Here is a 14,475-nt window from a genome sequence, read left to right on the forward strand (position 1 = left end):
AAGTGTTGAAAATTAATTAATTAGGCCCTTAATTTTTACTTCTAATCAAGATAGAAGGATTCTTGGTCTAAAGGGATTTCCTTACCTGAGAGCTCCTTATACTAATGAAATTATAGGTCTGGAGGGGAAAAAAAGTCCTTTCTAATCCTACCATCCTTTGGCTGCATGAATAAGTTTAAAAGTACAGTCTGGAATTTATCTAAAATATGAGTGATTTTGAAAAAATATATAGTATTTTAAAATGGCATGATATACTTCAATACTTAGTATTTTTTTCATGGACCCTATCTAAGAACAAAACTGTTGGATTTCATGACCTCCAATATCTATTTTAACTCCAAATTAGTGATTCTATGATTCTGTTATTAAATCTTGGATATGATTTCCAAACTTGTTTCTTTTAAGAAAAAATACCAGTTTTACTCGTCCTCTCCTTTGTAATCTTAACAGCAGAATGTCAAACTAATGTGAACTTTACTTACTTCATTTTTTGGCCTTTTTAAAAAAACAAATGCTATTTTGAGGCTGTGGGTTTTCTGTGAATGTCATGCTCCACTTGGGCTTGAGAACACCATGCTGGGATTTTGTGCATGAATAGGCAAACAAGTAATTAAATTACAAAGGCAGTCTCTTGTCTGTTATGTTATAGGAATAATTTCCTACTCTCCAGCCATTTTCCACTTGAGTAACCTTTTGTTTCTGTCTGTAAACCTTGAAACACAATCTGGTTTAATTGTTTTTCAACTCGTTAGTGCTCTGTTGGTAGTGCAGAAGGTTTCTCCACGTGTCACGAATAACGAAGGATTCAAGACCATCCAGAAGTCTGTTAAGCATCTGCTCTACACTCTGGACTCTTCAGACCAAGGTATTTCACTTCAATGTTCCTATGGTCAAGTGTTATTATATGGTCAAGTTCCAGAATAGCATCAAAGTAGACCAATTAAAAATTATAACATGTAATGTTGGATTTATATGTTGTCTATGGTATAGCTAAAGACTATCCCAAAATGATCTTCAGAATGTGGAGAAACAAAGAGGGAAATAGATTGTGCTTGCTTAGGTTTTTGTTTAACATGGAAATGACCATTATTGGTAAATGAATTTGAACTTTTGGATATAAAATCTAGGATTCCACCTCAGCAAGTCACTTTAATGTGTTGAAGGCAGTAATTAGGAGGGTAATTCTCATTTAATTTAACCAATCATAAGCTTTTTTTAAATCAAAAATCATAAATTCAACTGACCTCTACTTATCTTTGTTACTCTACCATTCCCCCTTTCACTCCTCCATGCACTTCAATCAATAGGTAAAGTTTGGTCATTAGCAGTGACATAATAACCCCTGTTCATCATTCTAAATGGGTATTTTTTTGCTTTAAAGGAGGACAAGTCAAGGATCCAAGGATTACCACAGCTCCACCATCTCTAGTAGTAAAACAAATAAAAAATCTGCCCTTTATTGGTGACTTTTTGGGAGGACAGTATCATATATTTTGGAGGAGGAGAAGGAGAGAATCTGGAATTTGATTAAAATAATTCCTCCTTCAGATATATTCTGGCTCTCATTTATTTTCACTTGTGGATAAATGAAGGAACTGTTCTATGTCATGTGATTTTTTCCATAGATATAATTTCTCACTTAGAAATACTATGTAGTAGTTTTTTTTTTTAATCTTCAAGACAACAATAAAAGCAATATTAATGCTTCTTCCATGGTTCTAATAGGCTTTTTTTTTTATGAACTCTGAACAGTGCTATTATCCTATTTCAATGAAAAACAAGAGGCAAAGGAATTAGGATAATAACCAGTAGAAAGCCTAAATTGAAAAGTTTTATTAGTTTTACAAAATTTTTCTTTCTGTCTGATTATTGTATTAATGACTAATAGGCAAGATTGGTGTGATTGTTTAGTTTGATGTGTCTTTTAATGATCTTAAAAAAGCATCAGCAAAAGAGCCAAAGCAGTCAAAACTTAGGCCTAACATTCAGTGTCAGTTCAGTAATATATTATCACTCTTTTTCTTTGTGCTCTTTCCATTTGTATTTTAAAGTTTCAAGAACCTTTATCAAGTTCCTCCCCACTATCCTCTTTTATCATCAGACTCACACCTTATAATTATAGAGCAAGGTGATAAAGTTGTGAAATTTCACAAAGGACAAAAGTTTCAAAAGCTCTTCAAGTGCTCTTAAAGCCAAAGAAATAAATAGTAGTTGAGATTAGCAGAGATAGCAAAAGTTTTATACACACACACACAACACACACATACAACATGTGTATGTGTGTGTGTTGTGTGTGTGTATATATATATGCAGAAATATATGTGTGAATGTAAATTATAACTCAACTTTTCCCTCAAAATAATCTTATCCAGTCAGCAACCAGGAAACATTCCGTGTGTGTGTGTGTGTGTGTGTGTTGTGTGTGTGTGTGTGTGTGTGTGTAAATTAAGTGAGTTGCTCAGGGTCACATATCTAGGAAGTGTTCAACATCTGAGGCTGGATTTTAACTCAGATCTTCCTGATTTCAGGGCTGGTGCTCTATCCACTGAAACATCTTACTGCCCTTAGGCCTCTTTCCTTATTGTGATAGTGGACTTTCAAAAGTTTCAGGGAAATATCTGTTTTTTTTTTTTAACCTAGAAAGGAGCAAAAAGTATCAAAAAAAAAAAGTTAGTTAAAGTATCTAAGTAAACAACTCATAGTAATTTTGGTATGCTTTGGGTTTTTTAAGTTCTTGAATGTTCATATAGGTAATTAGAATTTTAATATTTGCAATTTGGAACACTGGAGTTCTAAGAGCAAAGTTTACCTTTGTATCTCATTGAAGTCTGCTTTTTAACAAAATGTGAAATTTTCTGTAAGTTAATAAAACAAAATGAAACAAAAAAAATCCCCATAGCCATACCTTCCCTGCTTTGTGGAAGTTATTACTATGCTAGATTTTTATGTATACTCTTTCTAAACATGCCTGATCTCACCAGTGAAAAAGAAGTAAATTCTGACTTGATAGAGGTCCATTAAATTTTACACTTCATTAAGATCTATTTAGTACATCATTTCTTCAAAGATATTTTTAGTCCCTTAGGGACGAGAGACCAAATTTGCTTTCAGAAAGTCAATTTATTCCCATCTTGGCATCAGGGTTGGGGCCAATATTCATATATTAAAAAAATCATTTCTCCTAGTTATTCATTTTATTAATTGAATGAAGAAGAGAAATTCCATTACTTTTTTATACACACAAAGTAAATTTCTTAACATCACATGGGAACCTATTGGTAGATCCAGAGGGAACCCTGGAAAGAGCAATAAAAGCTAATATATAAGCAAAGATCTTTGCAAACTTTAAAGTACTATATAAATGTCAGCTATGATTATTATTAGTAGTATTATAAGAGATCATTGGTTTACCTCACACATTCAAACATGTCTACTGTTCATGACAGACAATTTTCTATCCCAGGCCTCTTCATTCCCAAGCTTTCATTTTAATTGATATTTCCTTTGTCTTTAGAATTAGTTATTATAAGGAAGAAATCATCACTTATATCCTGAAAAGAGCCTGGGCAAGTCTTATCTCATGATCAGTAAGATTTAAACTCTGTAGGAGAGCAGAGATAACCAAATTAAACAATTCTGTGGTACTAAACAATAATACCAGAGGCAAAAACTATGGAAATATGACTAAGCTAACAATTAGAGAAAGAACCTTTTGAAATTGTAGAGCTCTTTTTATTAACACAAAAAGTTAAGTTAGCTACATTGATTGGCAGACTGTACAATAACCCTATATTGTGGCAATAAGAGCTCATAGGCAACATTAGAATACATTAACTGGAGAAAACAAAAAAGATATTAGACCCAATAATAAAACATCCTATTGATAGAGATTGGGTTGAATATAAAAGCTACAATTACTGAGATGTATTAGTTTCTTTATAAAGAATGAAGAACATCTCAAGAGAAGGTGATTGCACTGAGAAGCACAGTGATATCATTTCACCAAATAGGATAGATAAAAGCATCAGTGTAATGCATGGTTTTTTTTATTTATGGTGCAACCATTGAGAACATTTTCCTTTTTAATGTTGATATAATGCTATTGGATATTTATACTTTTACAATATGACTTTCTGCAGGAAGTTGAATTAGCAAAATGTTTAACTTCTAAGGTTAATGCAAGGTGTTGGATTAAATCTTTCAACATTCAATATGATTTGCTCCAGACCGACCATTTTCTCAATGTATCACGGCAATATTTGAGGCTAGCCAAAACAGTTCGGCTAACATGGCCCAATCTGCATTTTCAGCTGCAATCACAATAGATCAGGAATTTGTGTTTAGGAAAGGTCATAGATGCAACGAAGCAATAGACAGTGATGTCAGTAGGCATCTAAGCAAAGCTTGGTTCAGTTGAAGGAAGAACATCTTCAGGTCAAAATCCTAAATATTGGAAGTTATCCTGTTGTTTTGTTTAGCATTTGATCTTGCTTTTATTTTACAATAGCCACCTATGTTTCCAGGCCTAAGGCAGAATAGATACTTTGACTGTAGAGTTTGAGTGAGACTAGAATTTGTTAGTAATATAGGGCTTTGATCTTCAAGGCAAGGTTGTTTAGTATGCAGATGTTTTTATTTTTTTTATAAAATGTTTCTAACAGTTATGAAATCAAAGGTGTCTCATCATTTCTTTAAGGGAAAAAAAAACCCTCAAGATTTTATTCTTGTTTCATTAATTCAAATTAGATCTAGGAAGTTTCTACTTTAAGTTTTATGACAACAAAAAAGCTAATAACATTTTTTTAAAGTTTTAAAGGACAGTCAATATCAATGTTATTTTTCCAGGTGGACCAGGCAATGCAACATCTCATTGGAATGAAGAAGGTGAAGAAAAATTATCTCCAAGCAGTCTGGCTGCCCAGTAAGTGTATATATATATTTCCTCCCTAAATGAACAAGTACTTTACCTGAGCAATCAGAACAATTTATAAAGGTAATGGTCAACATTGATATGTATGGGATTATAAACACTTGACTTTTGCTTTTCAACATTATTAAATATCTTTTACAAGCAAAGTATTCTATTAGGAACTGGGAATAAAAGAGAAACATGGAAAAAATCCTTTCCCTCAAAGATTTTTTATTCTTCATACAACATGCAGATTCGTATGTATAACACAAAGTAATTTGAGGTTAGAAAGAGCACAAAAGCCAAGCCTTTGGAGAAAGTTCCTAGTAGAGGTTTTTTATAATCCCAATATGGCACTTCTATTTAATTGTAACATAATTTAACAAAAATCAAAATATTCATCTCTTACATTTTGTTACAAAGAAGCTGTCACAAAGTCATTAATATTTGTTATATACCCACTGTGTACTGATACATGTGCTGGACATTGTAACAGGTAGAGCTAGGGGAGTACAAAAGATGAGCTCCTCTCTTCACAGAGCTTCTAATTTATCGATGAATAGATAACAGACACATTCACACATATGGACATATATAATTCCAAAAATAATAACAAAAGATTTACACTCGGATTATCTACATATGACAGCTAATTTTTTAAAAGAAATGGGTTTTTTATTAGTATAATTAGTAATTTTGAAGGAAATTTTTAAAGTGTTGATTTCCTTAGGTTTGTTGACCTATGCTAACTACAATTTGTCTTTTTAAAAATTACTTATTGAATTTAATTACATGTATATTTTCAAATTTGATTGTATAGAAATCTCCATAAGAATACATAAAGAAATTTATATTTTATATTTTAATTAAAATATACTTATGAATTAATATGGCATATATAGTAAATATAAATTTGAATGAATCCTAAATTAAGGGAGTAATTCTTTTCTTGGGGTCAATCATAAGACTTTCAGGAAAAAAGTAAACCTAACACAATGACCAAGTTACATGAGTAAGTAATTTATAACAAGGAGTTGGACAAAATGACTTGCAGCTTTAAGATTCTCTAAATGTTTTCATTGGAAAAAGTTAGTCAACATAACAACACAGGGACTAAAAATATTAAGATTTACCTTAACAACAGTTTTAAATCTCTCTGTTGTATATCTTTGTTTTGTGTTTATTATAATTTGGTACATTTTCTAAAATTTTCACAGGCTCCTTATCCTGGAAAACTTTGAAGATGCCCTCTTAAACATTTCTGCTGAGAGTCCTTATGTACCCTACTTGATGTGTGTGAGAAATGTAACTGACAATTTAGCCAATGAATCACCAGGTAATCCTCTTCTTAATGGTTGAAACAGTATTCATAATTTTAGAAACCTTTTTCATACCAAAAAATCTGTCATATCTTTAACCAAAAAAGAAAGCCTTGCTTACTCATGTTCATGAACATATAAAAATAAGTATTAAATATAAGAGATTGTTATTTTCTTAGTATTAATATATTGTTTAATAATAACAACATATGCCAGGTGTGTAGAGATGATAAATATTGTAAACATGACCTTTTGCTACAGCAGCCTCTAATTTCTTTTTTAAAATGAAAAACAAAAATAATGCATATAGATGATTCAGTCACTTTCACAAACTGAGACACAAGTTACCTTGACTGAAGGAGTGACAGTAGTGATGGCATACCATTTTGCTTCTTACCCTCTCTCTCTTTTTCATTTTCAATTTTCTGCTTGCATGGACAACCATGAAGGTTGCATTTAATCAAATGTTCCTTTTCCTCTTCTTTTTTTCCTTTCAAGGATTTTTTTTTTTTTTTTGTATTCTTTCCTAAGAGATATACATTCTGCCTACTGCAAAAAAAAAAAAAAAAAAAAAAAAAAAAAAAAAAAACCAGGACTCACTAGCAAATGAAAAGTCTGGACTGTTTATCAGTCATGAATTAATCAAGGTTGGAAGGACATTTGATTTCTAAGTGATTATGTATCTATTTTTCCAAAAGTATTTCAACTTAATAATGTCCTGTTTTTCCAAAAGTATTTCAACTTAATAATGTACTGAAAGATGTAACAGATAAAAGCATATTATAAAGTAACAAATCCCTCAAGGTAGCTTCTTGCTTGAAAAAGGTTTGTCTCTTCATTGAATATCCAAGAATATCATTAAAGTAAACTAAGTGTGTATTTTCCCAGTTTTAAAGTCATATGTTTCTAACTAATCTCAGCAATATAGTTTTTATATTTTTCAAAATATCTTTATGATAAACCATACTTTAGTGTTTCAAAAGAGTTGTTTTCAAAATGATCCTAAGCTCACTCTATAAATGACATTTTTTTCTTTTTTTTTTAATAGAAAATCTAAAACTTCTACAATCCACCATTCGGTTCAAAAAATCTTTTCATCAAAATGGCTCTTATGAGGACTACTTGCCTCCAGTTTCAGAAATCATAAGATCAAAAGTAAGACTCCAAAAACAAAACGGCAAAAAAAAAATCCCATCATGTTATTTTTCTTCTTTGAAGAAACATCTATTTAGTTCAGGTTTCAAACTGGTAGCATTGCAAATGGATTTCTTGCTGTTCTTTGGTTCAGGAATGTTATGGAGAAGAGAGAAACATGAATACTTTGAATGGCATGTTTTTGTTTTTGAAGGGTTTAGGATGTTTTTGTTTTTGTATGCATGTATGTATGCTTTAACATGTGTCTATTACCTAGGAAAATCAATAGTATGAAATGGCCTATTTCAGCTTCTTCTAAATTGTACCTATTAATCAAGTTGTGCCTAATGATACAGTTATCTCATTAAGGTGGTGAATTCAATTGAATTTAACCAAATGTGTACAAATGATCCTGGTTTTTGAAAGAACCCTGATATTTGGGATCTGAATAACTGAGTTTCAAAACAGATATGATTAGATCTCACAAGTGAAACATATTGATAGATCAAGTCATTTCCTCTTTAGTGCTTTCATACCTAGGGAGTACAGGATACAAAAAAAAAAAAAAAGAAGAAGAAAGAAAAAGCAATTATCATCACAATATTTAAAATGTTGGTAATTTCTGAACTGGCTTCTCTGGATATAACATGATTTATAATATAGGTTATTGTTATTATTCAGTTATTTTAGTTCTTCCTGATCCAGAAGGACCCCATTTGGGATTTTCTTGGAAAGATTTGGCAGTGGTCTGCCATTTCCTTCTGTTCATTTCACAGATAAGGAAACCAAGGCAAACATAGTTAAGTGACTTGCCCACTTATAGCTAGTAATTGTCTACCTGAAACCAGCCTTGAACTCTTGAAGATGGGTCTTCCTGATTCCAACCCAAGTGCTCTATTTACTGTACCACCTAGTTGTCCAATGTTGTTATACATATACCTAATAAGCTATGATATCATGAAGTCTCCCACATCTTATAATTCAAGGTAGTGGATTTTAAGAACAACATTCTTACTAAGGGAGTCAGTAAAATTAAATTTTAAATCCACCATAACCAATATTAATAATGAATATATAATGCTGTAATGACTACTAAGTACTTTGCATACATTATCTCACTTGAATCTCACAACAGCCTTGTGAGCACAGGTATTGTTATCTCACTTTGCAGATGAGAATACTGAGGCTAAGCATGTGCTTATAACCATATAGCTTGTAAATGCCAGATATAGGATTTAGACTAAATTTTCCTAATTCTAATTTCTTCTGGTCATGTTGGCTCTTAATGACCAATATGGCTCTTTCCCATTTAATTTATCTATTGTCCTCATCATATTACTGTGTTAGTTCAAATATAGATTAAAATCTCAAAAATGACATCTGGAAAAATCACTGGATTTGGAGTAAAAAGAAAAAACAACAAAAACTTGTCTTCAAATCCTGGCAATGTCATTCATTCATTCACTGTGTCTATTCTGTGGTGTAACTGTGTAATTTTAAATATGGCACTTCAACTCCCTGGTCTTCAGTTTCCTTATCTGCAAAATGAGAAGTCTAGACCAAGTGATTTCTAAATCCCTCCCTGCTCTCAAATACTGTTTTGTGATCACTTCAAAAGAGAGTTCATGTGTGTGTGTGTGTGTATATATATATATATATATATATATATATATATACATATATATATATATGTATATGTATATGTATAAATAGAGAAGAATTAGACAACATTGCCATATTAAATAAATAGGATTAACTGACTATGCAAGTTGATTGTTTGGACAATTGAGTTGACAAGGCTTTTGGTGGCAACAGTAGTAAAAGTGACATTGGTATCTCTTTATAGACCTGCATCAAGACTCCACACTCAATCCTCTTCATCCCTTATATGAAGACAGAGCAGATAAAAGCCAAAGGCAGTGTGTGGTGATTGGTTGCCTTTTGATTTTGTGTGAATCAGATTTAGGGGCTGGGGAGTAGGCAGAGTAAAGGTGGTGGGGGTTGGGAAGGAAGTACAATCTAAACAACAAATACTGCTGTAGAATTCTAATGCTTCCCTATAATGGTTGTGCTCTTTGATGGGTCCCATAACACTGACAGTAGATTTAATTCCTATTTGAAAGCTCTAAGCCTGGAGCAAGGAGGCTGTCTTTTAGTCCAGCCTGGAAAAAAGATCTATCAAATTCAGTGTGTTGTATGAGAACTCATATTGGTTTTACTTGAATGTACTCTGATCATTAATGTTGCTTATCTTTTTAAAATACATATGCAGCATTTTTCCTCTCCACATTTCACTGAAAGTATTTGTTATATCCTACAATAACCAAATTGGAATTTGAAAATGTTAAGGTAATAGTATGCCTCTCTTTCTCTTTCTTTCAATAATCACTAGAAGATTGGCTATCAGACATTGTAGGGGTAGAGATTTAAATGGCATGGTGAAAAAAATCACTGAACTTGAAATCGAAGAGATTGGGTTCAAGTTGCAAGAAGATGGCATTTGCTTATTTGTTACTGATAAACCTGTAACAAAATGCCAAACTTCCATTATGACAAATGGCCATACCATATGAGAACTACTTCTACAAAATGGAGGTTGTTTAGTCTAGGAAAAGAGAAAAATTAGAGAGACATGGTATCTGTTTTCAATCACTTGAAGAGATTGCCATAGGTAGATGAATTGGACAAATTCTTCTTGACCCTAGAAGGTAAAACAAGAGCAATGAATAGAAGTTGCAAGATCAATTTTGATTTGATGCTTGACATATCATCCTAACAAATTTTTGTTCACTTGTTTCAACTATGTCCAACCCTTTTTGATCTCATTTGGGGTTTTCTAGAGAAAGATACTGGAATGGTTTACTGTTTCCTTCTTTAGCTCATTTTACAAAGAGGGAAACTGAGGAAAACGGGGTTAAGTAATTTACCCAGAGTTACACAGCTAGTAAATATCTGAAGCCAGAATTGAGAAGTCTTCCTGACTCCAGGCACTCTATCCATTGCATCACCTAGCTGTTGTTTGTAAGGAATAGAGTTCTCCAAAAATTGGAATCTGCCTCAAGAAGTGGGGGTTTCTTCTTCATTATATATTATCATAAATGCAATAGAACACTGGCCTTGAACCCACCCTACATAATGATCTATGCATCCACATATTGATTTAGATAACCATATGTTAACATTATCTGTATTCTATTGTACTTTTGTTTAGTTTGGTATATATTTGCCAATTGTATTTTAATCTGGTTCTTGCCTCATTGGGGAGTATTACAATATGCCACTATGTTTGAATCCTTTGTTGTAGAGAAAATTTATATTTATGTATGAGTTGAATTAATTGAATTCTGAGTTCCCTTCTAATTCTAAGATTCTGTGATTTGGTAGCATTTTTAATACCTATATGATAATTTCATAGTGGTAGTTATAAAAGACTGTTATGGCTAGGGGATACTATATAGATCCTTGTAATTATTTTATTCCCTTTGAATCCCTTAATACTTTGAATGATATGAGCTCTTATAGTTAATATGCTGCAGGGATTTCTCAAGTTACATCTGTAGTCATATAACAAGAAAAGCATGTGTTCTTGTCACAATAACATATAATTATATACTATAATTCTATATTATATCAAAGGTCATAAAGACAGTTTTGCCCAATGAATAGAGGGCCTTCCTTGGAGGAGAAGACCTTAGCTGAACTTTTCTTCCAACACCTATGATACGGTGATTTTATTAAGGATTTGATTTTCAGAGTTCCATCTTGGCTGCTTTGCTCTGCATTATTGACAAGATTGTCACATATGGAGACAGAGTCAGAAAGGAAAATGTTTAGTTTCCATATAGCTTACAATGATTCTTTGCTCTCTCTGTTTTCATCACTGTGGATATTCTAGTACAATGCTGTTTTGAACCCACTCCATACCCTGCTAGATAATTTCATGACTTTTGCTACAAAATAAGATAATTGGTCTTCTAGCCAATCTTCTGATAATGAGTTTCCCAATAGGGGAAGCCCCACTAAAATCAATCATTAAGCATTTATGAAACTCTTACTTTTGTACCTGGCTGAAATATGAAGACAGAAATGAACTATTCCCTTTCCTCAAGAAGCTTATATTCCATTGGGGGGAAACAATATGTATACATAAAATTCAATGCAAAAATATTTAAGCAAATATAAGATAATTTTCAGTATGGGGTGGGATGGAGTGAGACACTAACAGCTGGAAATAATCAGGAAAGGCCTCATATAAGAAAAGGTGACTCAAGCTGAGCCTTGAAGGGACTTAGGGAGTTTTAGAGAGTAGGTTGGGAGTACACTTCAGGTATGGTGGGCAGTTTATACAATGACATAGAAACTAAAGATGGAGATGTGACAAGTAAGCCCATTTTGGTTAAACCAAAGAGGATTTCATGTTTAAGAAAGGTAACATGTTACAAGATTGAATGGACAGGAGTCAAATTATAAAGGGCTTCAAATGCCAAACATACGTGTTAGTCACAGGAAGCCATTTGTATTTTTTGAGGAGGTGAATGACATGGTCAGCCTGTGTTTCCATGATATTGCTCAGGTAGCTGATAGAGGATGGATTGGAGAAAGAAGAGGTTTTTAGGAAAGAAGCCCATGAGAAGGCTATTTTAGTTGTTCAGGCTATGAGTGGTGGTGGCAAAGAAGGGATCCATGCAAGAAATGCCGCAGTCTTTCTAGCTTGATTATACTACACTGGTATTTGAGAACCCGGAGTCACCTCTGTACCTTGATGAAGCACTAGAGTAGGGAATTAAAATAGAGGTCATTGTTGTTACAAATGAACAAAATATGGCTTCTGATTGGAAATTGTTCTTAATTCACCACAAAGATCAGCTGAGAATGTTGTAACATTAAGATATAGGCATGAATTACATATAGTTTAAGCTTGAATTACCAAATTAATTCTACTTAACTCAATTCAACAAACATTTACTACAGTACATCATGATAGGAAATGTAATGTAGAATAAGCTATATGTCAAGTACTGTGTGAAGCCCTAGGGATACAGAAACAAAAATGAAATTGTTCCCATCCTTAAAGGGCTTATTTCTACAAATGGGAGGCAACATGCACATAGGAGATAAATGCTAAATATAGAGTCATTTCAGGCCATTGTATGGGTCAATGTTGTCACTGGGAAGATCATTAAAGGCTTCCTGTAAGAGGTGGCACTTGACCTAAGCTTTGTAAGGAGCCATAGGCATCTAATGGGATGCTAATATATTGAAAAACACTAGCCAGTAATGGGAATTTTTAAAATTTACTTTTCTTTGTTTTAGTATCTTTGTTTAAATATGGTTATTTAAGCTTAAACTTTCCCCCAAATATAACCTTCCCTTCTCCTCACCTAGCAAACTATTTCTTGCAACAGATAAGGAAAAAAGAAAGAAAAAAAGTCAATTCAGTACATCAGCAATCTGACAGTATATGTCATATACTACATTGATATTTCCTCACTACTTCAAAGAGAGTACGGAAATACATTTAATGTTAACATTTAAAGCGTCTAATAGGAACAAAGATCATAGAATAATAGATCTGAAACTGAATGGGGCTACCCAGGCATCTATTTCAAACTTCCCATTTTGCAGATGAGGAAATTAAAGGAGCTTAAAGATTTTCCCCAAATCGCTTAATGGATATGATTGAATCCAGGACCTTTAACTCAAAGTGGGAAAACATTCTGCCATGTCCAGACCTTCCATTGGCTGATTGCGCACATAGGTGTGGCGCATAGAAAGAGGCTACAATACTGGATTCTCATGTTTCGTCATAACTTTTGTTGTTGTTTTGAAAAGCTGCTACAACTCCGAAACGTGACCAAACTTCTTTGTGAATCGGAGACCTTCTATTCGATAGAAGAAACCTGCCAGTTTCCTAATATTAGCTTTGGAAAGCTATGTGAAGGGAGTCACTTCCACATGCAATTCCTTGAAGCAGCTGAGCTCGGCACAGAAATTGCAGCAGGCTTACTGAACCATGACAATATCATATCTCAGAAGCTAAAGGATTTGCTTACTGGGGATCCAAACAAAATTAATTTAAACATGGATCGGTAAGTTTTCTCCATTGTCTTTTTTTTTCCCACCCTGGCAGAATCTTTCTAAAATTATTGAAATGCTCAGTTGAATTTCTTATTCTCTTTCTATTTTGTTCCAGGTTCCTAGAACAGGTGTTGCAAATGAATTACTTGGAAAATATCACACAGTTAATACCAGTCGTAGAACCCTTGCTGCATGTCAATAATAGCGCGACTGCTTCTGAAAAACCAGGTGTTTTCCCATCTATATTTGAAAATCTGACTTATTAGCATGCATGTACTTCTTATACTGCAGTTTAAGAAGGGATGAGTCCTTTCAGTTTTTGAAGGAACTTAAACAACTTCCTTGGCTATCATTTCTTACATGTGAAAAACCTAAGGCTAGGAAATATTACCTTACTTACCCAGTCATCTAGTGAGCTCAGGGAGGAGAGTGCACAAAGATTTTAAGCTAAGAGCAAATGATATTTTTAAATTTTACTTATTTATATTATTATTATATTACATATAATTATGTATTGTGTATGATTATATATATTATATTATTATTATAAATTAAATTTATTTACATCTTCTACTTTTTAATTGGCTGTATTAAGAGAAGCACAGTATATGCCAGTTGCTTTTACAGGGATAAAAAATCAGATATAGCTAATTGTCTCATATGTAAAAATCTAAGGAGGAAAAAGCAGTCCTGTCTAAAGACCTCTTATCTAAGACCCTTCCATCAATGTCCTGGCTCCTGAACATTTGTTTCTTGTAATAGAAGGTATGCCTTCTTAGCATATCTCCAGGTTGAAAAGAAAGACATTTAGAATTTTTGTCAACTTGTAGCCAGCTATAAGACTGGATAGAACCAAAGTCCAAAAATAAAAGAAAGCACATTTACATAAGAGAAGCATAATAAAAATAATAAAAACGGTATTTGCAGAGTGGAGATTGTGATCTGCTGAGAAAGGGGAATACAATTGTTATTATTTCATTATGCATGCAATGGGAAGGCAATTATGCCCAAACAAAAGTAATAATTGTAGTCACT

General features: G+C 32.9%; 1 protein-coding gene across 1 annotated transcript in view; it reads left to right on the plus strand.

Moving 5' to 3' along the window:
- The window catches only part of ABCA12 (ATP binding cassette subfamily A member 12), a 222,592-nt gene that overhangs the window by 109,713 nt on the left and 98,404 nt on the right, over window positions 1-14,475 (plus strand). Inside the window, 6 exon segments of the mRNA XM_051983610.1 lie at window positions 753-865; window positions 4,846-4,921; window positions 6,127-6,245; window positions 7,277-7,383; window positions 13,195-13,451; window positions 13,556-13,668. Coding sequence (XP_051839570.1) covers window positions 753-865; window positions 4,846-4,921; window positions 6,127-6,245; window positions 7,277-7,383; window positions 13,195-13,451; window positions 13,556-13,668 — 785 coding nt within the window.

The sequence above is a fragment of the Antechinus flavipes genome, chromosome 3 (assembly GCF_016432865.1).
Source record: "Antechinus flavipes isolate AdamAnt ecotype Samford, QLD, Australia chromosome 3, AdamAnt_v2, whole genome shotgun sequence".
Lineage (NCBI taxonomy): Eukaryota > Metazoa > Chordata > Mammalia > Dasyuromorphia > Dasyuridae > Antechinus > Antechinus flavipes.